General features: G+C 46.0%; 1 protein-coding gene across 1 annotated transcript in view; it reads left to right on the top strand.

Annotated features, from left to right (window-relative positions):
- The window catches only part of Enox1 (ecto-NOX disulfide-thiol exchanger 1), a 552,113-nt gene that overhangs the window by 489,894 nt on the left and 47,034 nt on the right, over positions 1-15,185 (top strand). The window contains 2 exon segments of the mRNA XM_037208374.1: positions 4,957-5,064; positions 9,183-9,239. Coding sequence (XP_037064269.1) covers positions 4,957-5,064; positions 9,183-9,239 — 165 coding nt within the window.

Raw genomic sequence — 15,185 nt, 5'->3', positions numbered from 1 at the left:
AACAATACATTATCCAGTGAGGGAGCCTTGGATAGCTTTTGTTGCTTCTCTTTGCAGAGTCATAGTTTAATTGCATAGAAGTAGGAAAATCAGAGCAAGCATTCATTCATCCTTCCATTCATTTGCTCATTTACGAACTACTGAATGAGCTAAATTGTCGCCTTTAGCGTTGATGCCAGCCATCTAGTTGAGGACAGGGGTGTGAACTGTGACACAGCAGCAAGTGCTTTGGAAACAGAGACGGTAGATCAGCTCATGGTGTTTGGGAGATTGAAAGACGTCTCCACAAAGAACCCAAGGTATGCTGGAGTCTTACGTCAGCTGGACACAAGCTGCAGCTGTGTGAAGTGAGGGACACTCAGTTGAGCAAAATGCTTTCGTAAGATCCAGCTATAAGGCATTTTCTTAATTAGTGATTGATGGGTGGGGCCATCCCTGGGCTGGTGGTCCAGGGTTCTATAAGAAAACAGGCTGAGCGAGCCATAGAGAGCAAGCCAGTAAGCAGCCCCCCTCCATGGCCTCTGCATCTGCTGCTGCCTCCAGGTTCCTGCCCTGCTTGAGTTTCTGTCCTGGCCACCTTCAGTGATGAACAGTGATATGGAAGTGTAAACCAAATTAACCCCTTCCTCTCCAAGTTGCTTTTTGGTCATGGTGTTTTCATCATAGCAAGAGAAACTCTAACCAAGACACAAGGCTATTGTATTTAATTGTGTTGGTTGCCCTGGACAGAGATTCGGGGGCCAAGGAATTTACAGCATCCTTATGCCAGGGAGCCCTTCTAATTCTTGTGGAATGCAGAATGGATGTCAGAGGAACAGGCAGCATGCAGGGGAGAGCGGGTGGCGTCAGTGAGAGCAAGGATAGGGTAAGTAACAGAACAGGCGGGTTGGAAGGAGGGTACCCGTGGGGGAGGAGAGGGGTGGTTGACAGGTAGGCAGAATATGTGTTAACAGGCACAGTTTGAAACCGTATACCCAGCTAAGGGGCTTGTGCATACTGAGAGAAAGTAAGAACCTAACAGACAAGCTTTGCAAAATGCCAGTATACATAGTATGTCAGCTAAAGCTATGGGCACAAACAGGGTCACTGCAGAGAGCATGTGAAGAAAAGAAGCTGGTACAAGAGCTGGCAGCATCACAATTAACGTGGAGTGCTGGGGACTGGAACCGCATTGCGGCCAGCGAGGATTAAGTGAGCATGGAAGGTACCAGTGATTCCTATCCCGGTTACTCATTAGCGTTATCTATGGAGGCTTAGGAAAGTAATCGATGCCTGGTTCCCACCTCTAGTCATTTGGAGTTAATTGGGCTTCTGTGGGTCCTAGAAAGCTGTATTTTTAATGCTACTTGGGTATTATTGGTGTATAGGAGGAATGAAGACCCACTTGTCCTTGACTGTCCTTTTAAGAAATGTAAACAAAACTCAGAACTTGCAAACAGCTGATGAGCTGCCCATAGTCACGGGGGAATAGATAATGGGCATTTTTAAAAATGCAGGGCTATGTCCTGAGTGGCTTCAGGGATTGACCTGACTAGAACAGGGAGTGAATAAAGCAAAGATAAACACGGGGACACACAGAAAAGCTGGGATCACGTGGCTTAGGCTCTCGGACAGAGAAGCTGCAGCACCCCCAGAAGGCTCGGTGTCTTTATTATGTACAGTTGAAGAGCGGACTGGGTTACCACATGTAGCTGAACAAGGAGACAGGATTATTATATACAGCTGAACATGGAGGCTGCCCTATCTAATCTCCACAGGAGGGGCTCTGTACGGGAGTCTTCAGGCTGTAAACATCCAGGGGAGAAAGCTCGAGTGGGCATTCTCTGCACACACAATCAGCATCCACACAGTCCACACACCCCATGGATCCTGCTGAGCCTCAACTGGGGAAGGCTTTACCATTCCCATGGTTCTGAGGCATTGGGCTGTACCCATGTCAAACGGTGCACATCCACTTAGGATTTCACTCACTCACTACATTGAGGAATCTTTAGATCCTGTTATGGACAGTGACTGAAGTTTTTCTCCCATGTGTGGGGAGGTAAGTGTTTCCCCACAGTAACCCTGTGGGTCAGCTTCCACATATAACCTTTTAGGCATGCCCTTGACCTAGAAGTTGTGTGGCTAGATCAGTGTCTGTGCTGGCGTGTTCCACTGTGGTCTTGTACAGACTGGGAGAACTGGAGGGGGCTGACTCGTCACTGGAAGTGCAGATTAGATAAGTTGGGTCCATGTAACCCATTGATACAGTACAAAATGTTAACATGGGTGGATCCTAAAAGTCACATTGAAAAATATAGTAAACCATAAGAAATATGGCAGTATTCTAGAAAAATACATGCAAAACAACATCAATTTACATGTTTCAGAAAAAACTAAGTTCAAATAAAAGTCCAGACATTATGAACATTAAAGTGATGGTTTACACATGGGAAGAAAAGGGAATGTGGCTGAAAGCAAGAATTTTGTTTAAAAGTACAATTCCATGGAAGAATGAGATTATATGGAAGTTTTCATGAGAAGTAAGGTTAGGGGAAAGGTGTGTGTGTGTGTGTGTGTGTGTGTGTGTGTGTGTGTGTGTGTTTCTGTGTGTGTATGTCTTGTGTGTGTGTGTGTGTGTGTGTGTACACAGATGAGATGGAAGGTTCTACTAAGTGTGTGTATGTCTGTGTGTGTGTGTGTGTGTGTGTGTGTGTGTGTGTGTGTGTGTGTGTGACATGCAGATGAAATGGAAGGTTCTACTAGGTCTGTGTGTGTGTGTGTGTGTGTGTGTGTGTGAACATGCAGATGAGATGGAAGGGTCTACCAGGTTTCTCATGTGTTCGATGTTGATAGTAACAGCTAAGAGTTGCTTCCAAGGCTTTTCTCCAATCTTAAGTCCATTTGATTTTTTTTCCTGAATTACTAAAACAGTGTGTGCCCATTACAGATACAACAGAAAGTTAACAAGCAAGACTAACAGGTCACAGACTAGCTCCTGTGGAGACGGTATCCAGTTCCCCCCTATGGATATGGCCAAATTAAATGATGTTCATTCATTGCTTGTTCATGTATGAGCGTGGGTGTGTGTATGCCACACAGCACATGTGGAGGTCAGAGGACAGACAGCCTTTGGTGTCAGTCTTTGCCTTGCACCTTGAGATGGAAGTCTCTGGTTTTACCAGTGTGTGCACCCACACACGAGGCTGCGTGGTTCTCAGGTTTCATGGGGCTTGCCTCCTCTCCACCTCCCCTGTCACTATAGGAGTGCTGGAAATCTAAACACAAACCACTGTACCTAGGTTTATATGGTCCCTGGAGGCTTCTGTTCACATGTGGGAAGTCTCTCGTGGCTAGATTTGTAATTTTTTTTAATAAGTAAACTCATCACCATCACTTGAGTCAGAACACCAGGCAACCTCAGACTGTCCTCTGGTCAATGACAGATGAGAAAGAACAGGGGCACAGCCCACTGTTTCTACTGGCTTCTAGGTGCTTCTGTCTGTGCCGCAGGACCTCAGAAGCTCCCACATTTCTGCTGATGCACAGTTCAGGCTTATGAGTTGTCAAAGGGAGCCACAAGGGCAGAATAGGGGAACTAAGCTGTGAGAGAAATGACTGTTTACAGAGAGAAACCAAGGGAGATTTTTAAATCTATACACAGTTCCAAAATAGGCAGTTGTACTAACAAGACCAAGAGAAGGAATGGGGAGAGGGGGGGTTGGTTTTGTTTCGGTTTGTTTTGGTGTAGGTTTTGTGAGTACTTCCCATGCCCAGCTCCACTAAAGCAGTTGGTATTGAAGATCCAGTGAAGTCTTTCTGAGTGGTGTCCATAAGCATGAGAAATCCATTATGAGAGTTCCCTTGGACTCTGTGGTTAGCAACTGGCCAACCATTCCGTGGCCTAATGCCTGGAGTCAGCCCCTTCCCAGCAGGAACACGCTACTCCTTCACATCCATAGAGAGGCATTAGTAATGTACCACAGCAGGAAAATATGCTCTTCTGTGTTTTCAAACTGGTCCTTTGTTGTCAAGAGGCTTTGAGTACACATCGCTGTTTCCAGGGCCTGATTTGCAGCACTTGAATGCATTCTCTAGCCTGTATGCACATTAACCTCAGAGAGTCAGTGCAGGGCGGTCCTGGGCTTCGGACAGACAAGGTAAGCCTGGAGATGAGTTACAATTGATAGGGACAAGGAAAGCTCAAGGCTTACAAAATTCCTTCAGTGGCCCTGCTTGAACGCAGTGGTGGAGGCTGTAGCTTAGTGTTTTGACAGCTTATATCAGCAGTTTTCTCAGCTGATATATGGATTGCAATTGGGCTTCAGTCCTGCTGACCCAATAAAACATCTCCGTCATAACAGAGGAAGCAGAAAGGTCTTTTGTGGTCCCTGCCACCTGGGGAAATAGCTGGATGGTGTTGCCATAAAGCTAGCTTTGCTTCGATGTGGAAATCAGGCAAAACGGAGAGGTTAGTCTGTGTTTTCATTCTTAGCTTCTTTTTAAAAAGGAGGTTTATTTTATATGTATGTGTTGTGTGTGGATATTCATGGAAGCCAGAAAAGAGTCTGGAACTGAAGTTTCTGTTACCTACTTGCCTGTGGGTTCTGGAAACCAAACCTAGGTCTTAACTTCTGAGCACCTCTCTCCAGCCCCTTATATTCCATATGCCAGTTTGTTTTATAAACACGATTCTATAACTTTTACAGATACTCATTGGTCAGAGGAATATAATGGTGTCTTCACAAATATTAAATATCAGTATCATAGGCAGCCTACATGTGTGTCCAAAACTGCATTGCTCCTTACCTATGTGGGGGAACCTACCACGAAAAGTTACCTGGTGTCTGGACGAAGCTTTTGTGCTTAAAAACAAAGAAGCAAACTCCTGTTGTTTGGAGGATAGATTGACCATCTTATAGTCACCTGGCCTTTGGTCCCCCTCCTCCTCACACTAACTATCGGTTGATTTCACAGCAACTGCTGGCCATCCAGGAGGAGCTGAACAACAAGAAATCGGAACTGGAGCAGGCGAAGGAGGAGCAGTCTCACACACAGGCATTGCTGAAAGTCCTCCAGGAGCAAGTAAGTGAGCAAAACCCTGCTCTGGTCTCCAGATCAGTCCCGCTCCTGCAGACACACGCTGTCACACACACAAGCAAAGCAGGGCTCAAGGAACCCTGCAGGAGACTGATGCTGCACTCGGTCACAGCTCCTAGCAATTCCGCCACGTGGGATCTACAAAGGCATTCTCGATCACTCCGTCCTCACACACACACCCCGTATCTACTCTGACAACCCAAGCCCATCCAAGTTATGTGATTGTTTCTTCCAGAAGACAAATGATTTTTGATAACATTTGAAACTACTGACAGTGAAGCCATGTGTCAGAGTAAGCCACGTGTTTCTCTTCAGTCTAAGAGCGAGGAAAATGAGTTTAGCATAATCCATGATGCTCCTACAGACACGTGAATAAAAGAGGCTGATGCAGAGAGACATGACAAATGTATCTTTCCTGTGTGTCGGGCCACTTATCTGATCCTAGTGAGCCACAGAATTTTCATGTGCAGTCCGGGAAGCTGATCGCCTCGTTCTGGCTCAGATACGGAAGTGGAGCCTGACGTTGATCAGTGCATGGGGAGGTGTTGACTTATGGTAGGTTGAGATGGGTCAGCAGGGTGAAATCCAAGCCCCATTGTCTCTGCTAAAGAAGTCTGCTTGCCTTGGAAGTACTTTCCAGTTTCTGGCCTTGGTTTTCAGGCAACATCTAATGAATGCTAATCCTTATTAGCATGTCAAGAAACAAAGACAGCAAGCCCAGCCCTCTTTAACCAAAATATAGATTTGTTTTGAAATTTCTACTCAAATATACTTGTAATAACTTTATTTATGCAATATAAATACCTTCAAAAGAGAAGTTTTGGCCTAGTGGTAGTGGCACATGCCTTTAATCCCAGAACTAGGAGGCAGGCGGATCTCTGAGTTTAAGGCCAGCTTGGTGTACAGTATGAGTTCCAGGACAGAGAAACCCTGTCTCAAAAAAAAAAAAACAAAAACAATAAAGGAAAGAAAAGAAAAGGGGGGGGGAGGTTTAGCCAGCTGTGACTCAGTCACTTCACAATTGACTTGGAATTTAAAAAATATATTTAGTTAGTTTTCACTGAAAGTAGAAGCGTTTTGTGAAGGGAAGGTGATTTTAGATAGTTCATAAACATTCATGGATTTGAAGGAAAAGGCTTTATAAAAATAACTGTTACCAATACAGGTTCAATAAGACGCAGAGGCTGAACCTGCAAGGGTTAGATAGGATATGTTAGGTGGAGCTGAAAACTCTGGCCAATCAAGTCCACAGTGGCCTCCTTCCTAGGATGAGAAATGGCATTGTCACCCTCACCATGACATTTATTAAAGCCAAGTCCATATTTGATCTGGACCTCACAGAAAGAACTTTGTGACTGTGCTGGTCTCCATGGTGTTCCCCCACCCCCTTTGGTTGCGGGGGTGGGGTGGGACTTGTTTTTGTGTTTTAGATAGCATATGCTGGAATAGTTGTCATGTATGTATTTCTCATTTTTCCAGATGACTCAAATCCTGCACTCTGATAGAAGGTCTAACCCCACTTATCAAAAGAGATGAGTTGTGCAGAATGTATCAAGAGAGGCTTGTTGGGGTGTGTTTTAAAAAAGCAAAGCACATGCACAGGCATGGGTGAGCATCACACTCCACTCTCCATTGCTTAAAAAAAGGGAGAGACTGTGAAAAGAAATCAGAACAAACTGCTAAAGACCTATAAAGTATGACTGAGAAAAAAGGGCGGAGTCTTTTCCATCTGCAACGCTACTGTGGAATGAATGGCTTCTTTTCATGCAAAGGCACCCAGAGCCTGAGCCCAGGAGGCCAGAGAGACTCAGCAGCCAGAGCTGTCTTATTACTGAGCAGTTAGTCTGCAGACCCCTCCCCTGCTGTCCCCAGCAGCCAAGCAGAGGGCAGCAGGATGCAGTAGACATGTTTCTTCTGTTTCTGGGCAGCATCACCCTTCCTTCCCCCAGTCCAGTCCCTCCCACATGCCTAAGCACTGCCTCCTGAAGCTTGCTTTGGATTTGTATAGAGTAAGTACAAGTGAGAAGTTCTTTTTTGACGCCATCATAGATAATGGCCTTCGCAAACACCTACACACACAGGGAAACATATGTCCTTTCTGGGATTTTGCTATTAAAAGCAACTGCCGCTGGCTGGGAATCCTGACAAGTCCCGATCTCGAGGACAGATCCTCAGGGGCTTTGCTCAGGCAGGGAGGACAGGGTCACCCTCTGTGCTGGTCAGCTCTGTCCTGTGACTTGCAGCTTCCCAGCCCCACCAGTTCCACACTTTCTTCCCCTTGGCAGTGAAGAGAGCATCCATCGTACACTTAGAGATGTTCTCTAACGCCTATCTCCCAAGATACTTAGCGATATTCCCTAACCCCTATCTCCCAGTATACTTACAGATACTCCCTAACCCCTATCTCCTAAGATGTCCACACTCTAGCTCAGGGAAAGGAGCACCAGGCGGTAGGGAGTGGTTCTCAGGGCAAAGCAGTAAGGCCAGGAGCCTCCACTGCAAGGAGAGGGCCTGCAGGAATTCCCAGGGTAGACAGGAAGTGGGAAGAGAGCAAGTGGGTTGTCACAAAGAGAGGACAGCTACGGGGCATAATGTGTAACAGGAGACTGGAATGCATGTAACTGGGAGGAGGGGAGGACGGCCTCTGTTATGTGTACTGGTAAACATGTGAGTCACACTGCCCTAGTGCAAATAGTCCTTTCCTTCTAAGCTGAGGAAGACTAAAACCCCCTGAGCTAATCACACGGGAGGGGGGGGGGGATGGAGAGGGAGAGGGAGACCGAGACCAAACACAGGGAGATGAGCAGAGAGGGGACTGAAGAGGAAGAAGAGGAATTCCATAATAAGAAATTTTAAGCCAAGGAAGGCTATCATTCATTCTCCTTGTATGCTTGATAGAAGATGTTCCCATCACTGTGTGCCTTTTCCTATCCTCATATATCCTACGTTGCTCCATGCCCTTGTATTGTTAAGCATACAACCATTGATGATGTGGCCCTAAGAAAGAGCTGACAAGTGTCTGTCGCGGTTAATTGGGTTAACACGAATGTGACCGTGAGCCTTAGATCGCAATCAGCTGCCTCATGTCAAATCCCCTGTCACCATGCCTTTAGCGAAACCTCTCTGGTGACGTGGCCTTCCTCCAAAAGTTGAAGACATCCCCGAAAAACCCAGCGATTCTTTCATTTTAATATACGCAAATGGCCATAAAGAACCAATGTTCTGAAGCAAGCATGGGGGTACATATGATTTTATTTTCTTCCACATTTTAACAAATTCTTTCGCACCATGAGTGTTTTCTGTTGGGCAGAAAAGCAGGCACGGGCCCTGCTGCCTGAGCATCACCAGCTGTGAAGAAAGGTGGCCCAGGGGCCAGGCCAGCTCTCCCTGTCCTTTGCCTTCTGTTACCGCAGGTCTGCTCTGAGTCAGGATAGGGTGAATGCCAACGCTACAGGTCTCCTAAAATCTCCAATAGCTTGTTACTCTTGAGCAGGGTGGGGGGCGCTGTTAAAAATCTCATTTGCAAACAAATTTTATTGCTGAAGCTTCTGTGACCAGAGAGATGTGTTCCTCGTGGTTCGTCACTTCAAAGACGCAAATGTCTTCCCCTGTTAGGCTCTGTCGATCATTTATTTAGCCCTGCCCTCAAGACGTGTACAGCAGTACTGCAGCGTGTTCTGGGGCTGGAAGCCTGTCATTCCCCAGTGATCATTAGCATAACATCCATTAGCTGATGACATCCTGCAAATACTGCAGGGTTTAAATTAATGGCAATCCCACCAGGAAATGAAACCATTTAGTATTCCGAAGAACCGATTTTAAATATCTTATTTCTATAGAACTGCTTTCTAATCTTGCTGAAGAAATAATGACCAGGATCCCTTTTTATTTTATTTATTTTTTTTTTTGCCAGCCGTCAAGCTTTATAAAATATTGGTTGCGAACTGATTTCAATAAGATTCATTGTAATTATCTGTTCCATCTGTTTGTCCTCGGAAGTTTTATAAAATGCAACCTCAGATGAATCAAAGTTAACAGGATGATGTATGCTTAGTAGATATGCTTGCTTATTCTTTTCTGTTGTTTTTCTTTTAATGTTGCAGTTAAAAGGCACCAAGGACTTGGTGGAGACCAATGGCCACAGCCACGAGGATGCAAATGTAGGTACCACAGCCTGGTGTCTGCACTTCTTGCTGGACGTCGGTTGAATCCCTGGGGCATGGCACTTTATTTATAACATAAAGGAAATCAGAAGCCCTGCCTCTCAGGAGCTTGAGATCATTCAACAGATTTTTAATATAAGCTTTGATAATAAGATGTGATAGACACTCACCATTATTACTACCTTTGTTTACCAAAAGTTTCAGCTTAAACATCCATCAAAAATTCTAATTACAGTGAGTTTGCTGGAGATCTTTACTTTTCCAAAACAACATGTGTTGGGAGAGCAAATGGGCAGGACCCAGCATGCTAAGTTGTGTATAGATTCTGTTCCTATGACATTTGCTTGTCAGTGAGGATGACAAATGATTGACATGCTGAAGAGGTCTCCGACTACCTCTTTATGCCCAGCATGCTCTTTAGAAGTGCACCTACCTTTGGTTTATGTTCCAACCAGTAGTAGCACAGTGCATCTGCTTTCCTTACAGAAGGAAAGATGGCACCAGATCCTGGTTAGCGAGCGCCATGTCTCTTCTCTTACTCTTCTTAAATTATCAAACTCTACAAAGTTGTATCTTAGGAATCCCATGCTCTCGGGTGGAGTAACACACCTTGCTGAGAACTATCCCTCTGTGTGCTTGGTGGCTTTGTACTTGTCCTTTCAAAAACTCTTTCTGCTATCTGTTTTGTGTTTGATTAGCTTCCTCACAGGAAATGCCCACTAAGCAGTCCTTTTCTCAGAACACCAAATCAGACATGGTAATGAATGCTTGATTAAGCTAGAGCTAGAAGAAATTATATATTTCATGTTCACTCTTGTTTTAATTATATGCAGCACAAAGCCTAATAATCATAGTGCCCAAATCTCCCTTATTGTAATTACTTACTATTCCTACCCAGCAGCTTTTAAACGTGGGGTGCTTGATGACGGGCTCATTGTGTTGGTGGTAGTCTACTGAGTTCTAGCAGGAGTAGGCAGGGATTCCAGAGGAAGTTCAGGCATGCTATCTACTCTCAGGGAACTTACACTTGGGCCAAGGAATGAAGGAACACGGGCTGTAATGTGATCAGAAGAATGAGACAGCTGGGTGAGACACAGTTCAAAACCCAGGCCTCTGCTACTTACGACCTCTCGGCTTGACAAGTTATATGACCTTCGTAATCCTCATTGCCTTCACTGGTGAAAAGGGTGGCCAAGCTTTGCTTAAAAACACATCAGGCCGGGCGGTGGTGGCGCACGCCTTTAATCCCAGCACTCAGGAGGCAGAGCCAGGTGGATCTCTGTGAGTTCGAGGTCAGCCTGGTCTACAGTGTGAGTTCCAGGAAAGGCACAAAGCTATACAGAGAAACTCTGTCTCAAAAAACAAAAAACAAAAACAAAAAAAAACCCACCGTGGGCCAGGAGAGATGGCCCCGTGGGTAAGAGCGCTCCTGGCACAAGCAAATCATTTGAATTGCCGACACCCGAATGAAAACAAAAACTAGGCATGGCCACGTGTGCCCGTGACACCATCATTAGAGAATGAAGACAAGAAAACCTGGGAGGAGGGAGCAGCTGGCTGGGAAGCCTAACCAAAATGCCAGTCTTCAGGTCCAGTGACAGGGTATCTCAGGAAAAAGAAGTAAAGCTAGATGGAGGGAGATACTTTCTCCGGTTTCTGCACATGTGTGCAGAGGACATACATCCACCTTGCATACACCACACACAAATACACACATATATACACACACATATACGTACACAGACTGACACACACACCTCTTGTCAAAACACTGTACTGAGTTAAGGTTCATGGAAAGCCTTAACATGTAGCTGTTGTGTGGGTTTGGGTTTTGGGTTTTTTGTTTGTTTGTTTGTTTTTCAGGCTGGGTAATGAAAGCAGCTGTCCGGATCTATGAGGGTTGGCTGGCTTTGATGAATGGGTAGGATGGAGAGCTGGTGAACAGAGTTGCCACACAACCCCGTCCCCATTCTCAGGATCAGGATATATGTAGCATTTGGCTTCCCATTCCGAAGTTCATCACCCTCATTCTTAACCCCGATACTCCTCTTCAGAACTCCAAGATTCCACGGTCTCAACCCCAACCTTCATATCTATTACACTTACAGCCTGTTCTGCTGTGCCTTCCAAGGAGATTGCTGTCTAGTTCAACAAGCTAGACAAAGTACAGTGTGCCTCAGTTTCCTGGTCTGTAAAATGGGAAAGATATTTCCCTTCCTTTAGGATTCCCTAAAGACTGTGGATGTGGTAACACCCTGAAATTGTGAGGTTCCGTCTGAGGAAGGAGTCATAAACTCAGCTACTGGATGGCTTGAAGTAGATGATGCCCACAAACTATCAAGACATGGAGCCCCATGGCCCTCTCTTGAGAAATGCCACTTATTATTATAAATGTTGTAAACAGGGCGGGTTTAAGGTCATGGAGGCAGGCTTTTTAGACATTGCAGATACTTATGTAGGGCTCATGAGGTAGACTTTGCATTCAGCTCAGAAGGCCATTAAGCATGGAGTTCCAACCAAATGAGAGAGAGGAGCCACACCTCCTAACCAGAGTGCGTGGGGAATCTGGGAACCCAGGTCGTCCATGCCAGTTCCTGCTCTAGCACCTCCCTGCCTAGCAGGCCGGGCCTTTTCCACGTCTACCAGGGTTTTGCCAGCTGGTGAGGCCGCTCGCTTCCCCTTGTGTTTTCCTGTCTGTAATTTTGCCCCCTGTGTGTGGTTCCCCTGAACATCTGCCCGCTCCAGCGGTATACAAAGCAGGGAAGCCCATCAGTTGTTTGGGCCATGCATTAGAGAGTGGAGCTGAATGCCTTGTAGTGATCCCTCTGCTGTCTGAAAGAAGTCTCTAATTCACCTGCCCATTAACCCCAAGTCCTCGGAAGAGACCAGGCTTTCAAACCAGCACAAGAGAATTTACTTCCAATATAGTCACCAAGGTGACTGGGGCAGGCTGTTTGACCCTGGTGAAGGTCACCTTCCTCCTCTGTACATAGGTTAGGGGAACTAAATGTGTGAACACTGCCTGCCACACATACTCAGCAGAGTGAGTCCCTCCTTCTCACCTGCTTTGATGGTGTGTGAGGGAGAAGGCAGGGCTTTGGCAGAGTGGATCTCAGTGCGGAATGTAATGTTGAAGGCCGTGAACTAGAGGCAGTTTGTTAAGCTATATAGGTTTGTTCACAGTTTCTGTCTAGGGTCAGAGTCTTCCACATTATCATTCATTAACAATAGTTCTGTGTGAACTGACACAGGCCTAGATGAGTGTTCCCGTGAGAGGCCACACCTGCTGTTTAAAAAGACAGATAGGACCTGGGTTCGGGTCCCAGCACCCTCATGGCAGCTCACAGCCATCTGTAACTCCAGTTTCAGGGGATCTGATACCCTCTTCTGGCTTCCACAGGCACCAGGCATGTCCAAGGTACAGATACATGCAGTCAAATACTTGTACATATAATAAAATATATTATAAATATATTGAAAAGCATAAATAAATAAATAAAATAATAAATAAATACAGTGTACCTTTTTAAAAAATTCCTGAAATTTTCACATAAAAAAATACAAAAGCAAAGAAAAATAACTTAATGCTTCCTAATTTAGAGATAACCACATTTAACACTAGTTCATGTTTTCCATCACAAACATGACCACAGGGAAGAACCCATTGTAACAGGAATCTTAGAAGGTCTTATTAATAAAATCAAGCCTGAGGCCAGGTATTGGGGTGAACACTGGATGATCAGAGAGACAGAACAAGCCACAGCTAACCTCATCTGGCCAACTTCTCAGCTGATCCTGTTTTCTCAGACTGGAAGACTCTGTGTCCTCATCTGAGTTCAGCTCTCAGCTGAACTGTGCTGCTCAAAACCTAAAAGCTTAACCAGCCAAATGCTTAACCAGCCAAATGCTTCTAGTTTCTTGTCCTCACGCCTTATATACCTTTCTGCTTTCTGCCACCACTCTCTGGGATTAAAGGCTTGCTTTCTGGGATTAAAGGCGTGAGTCACCATGCTTGTCTGTATCCTTGAACACATGGATTTCTGCCTCTGGAATGCTAGAATTAAAGGCGTGTGCTACCACTGCCTATCCTAAGTATCTAGTGGCTGTTCTGTTCTCTGACCCCAAATAAGTTTATTAGGGTACACAATATTTTGGGGAACACAATACCACCACACCCCACAAATAGATAAATTGTATTGTATTGTCTTACAGTTTACAAAAGTTTACAACTTTTGATTCCTCATTAATCCTAAGTATTTTCTTGCCACCGACTATTTTTCAAAGCCGTGACTCGGTGGCCTGTCTAATGTCGACATGAAACACGCCTGTTAGGCTTTCAACTCCCGTATGTCGCTCATCCCACTGGTTAACGTGCCCTTGAGCATGTCTCGGTCTCCCGTTTGCTCCCTTCTTTGGTAGCCATGTTAGGACTCATGGCAGGAGCTCTAGCCTGTGGCCCTGGTTGTGTGTGAGAAAGTCAGTGTGACAGCTGCACTCTCACGGTGGCCTTGAGCCATCCAAAGGCATCCACTCGGAGACTGCTCCAGCCTTGCTGTTGACTTTGGCCTCAGGGTCACCACCCAACTTGTGACAAGCTTGTGGCTTATCCACTGCTTACGCATTTTATCGAGCACCAGCAGAGTCTGGCCGGCACCTGGCCTGGCGTTCTTGAGGTTTAAAGTGGACATACCCTTAAAAACACGCCCCTGTACCCATATCAGCAGATCTGTTAGTATGTGCCCAGGATGATGTAAAACCGCGTCAAACCCAAACAGGTCAGCTTCAAAGGCCTTGCTCTCTGAGAGAACTTCCATAGTCCCAGCCCACACTTGCTGGTTTTCTGTAGTAGCTTTGTATCTGGAGCTGGGTATGTCGATGGCAGACGGACAAGGCCAGTCTCTCACTTGCATCCAGCTTTAATGTTGGTCTGAATTCCATTGTCTTGAGGTACCTCATTTATTCCAGACCCCATTTTCCCTCCAACCAATCAAAGCTGGTAGGAGGTCCGTGGCAATTACGCGTACCGTATCAAAATCTTAAATTGGAAAAGGTATCCGCTCTCATCGTGTGTCTTCCGGATGCCCCCTTCTTCACACCAGTGTGCCCACTGTCCTAACGTGTACGTCTGTGTTTGGCACATGCGTGGGAGAAATGCGGGGGGCAGTTAGGAGCTGTGACACGCGGTGGCAGCAGAAGCCTGCGGGGCACAGGGCAGCTTGCTCCGTGTGCCTCCCATGCACACATCCTCAGCTCTGCGACAGGGGAGCTGCCACCCATGTCCCCCTCCATTTACACAGTTCAGCTCCCGCCCATGCGGAGGTTAAAGGAATCATTGGCAGTCTGTGTAGAGGTTTAACGGGTGATGTTGAAGGTTACCGCTGTCAAGCAAAACACCGTTCCCACCCAACAATAAAACAAAACACAAAAGCAAAAGGACCGCCGCGCTGTTTTTCACACTGTCTCCTGAAGAAAGTAAATCCTCAGAGCTGTCTTTAAACCTGTCAGAGCAAAGACGTTAGGAGGGTGTGGAAGAGAGAGAGAGCACAAACAGCATTCTTCAGGGTTGGCCCACAGCGGCCGAAAGCCGTCGTTAACCGCGTGTTTTAACGGTGTGCATGAGGAAGGTCCTGGGAGTACCAGTCCATTGCCGAGTTTCAGAGTGTCTTGATGCGGGGGTAAAACCCGATAAGCGTGTATGTACTGTGCCCCGAGCAATTAAAAATAAACAACTCCCTTGGGAAAATGGATCAAAATCCCAAGGGAAAGAAAAACTCCTCAGGTTGGATCCCATCCATTTCATAGTGGCCCAACCCCTAGGGACCTTGATCTTAATCTGGGAAAAGAAGAGAGAGAAGACAGACTTTTCACCTACCCTGCCCATCCCATCCTGCAAGCTCTGTCAAGCCCTCTGAGGTCTGGCCCGAGCAGAACGCTGTGGCTCTT

The sequence above is a fragment of the Peromyscus leucopus genome, chromosome 9, assembly GCF_004664715.2.
Source record: "Peromyscus leucopus breed LL Stock chromosome 9, UCI_PerLeu_2.1, whole genome shotgun sequence".
NCBI lineage: Eukaryota > Metazoa > Chordata > Mammalia > Rodentia > Cricetidae > Peromyscus > Peromyscus leucopus.
This window is presented reverse-complemented; position numbering and strand designations above follow the sequence as displayed.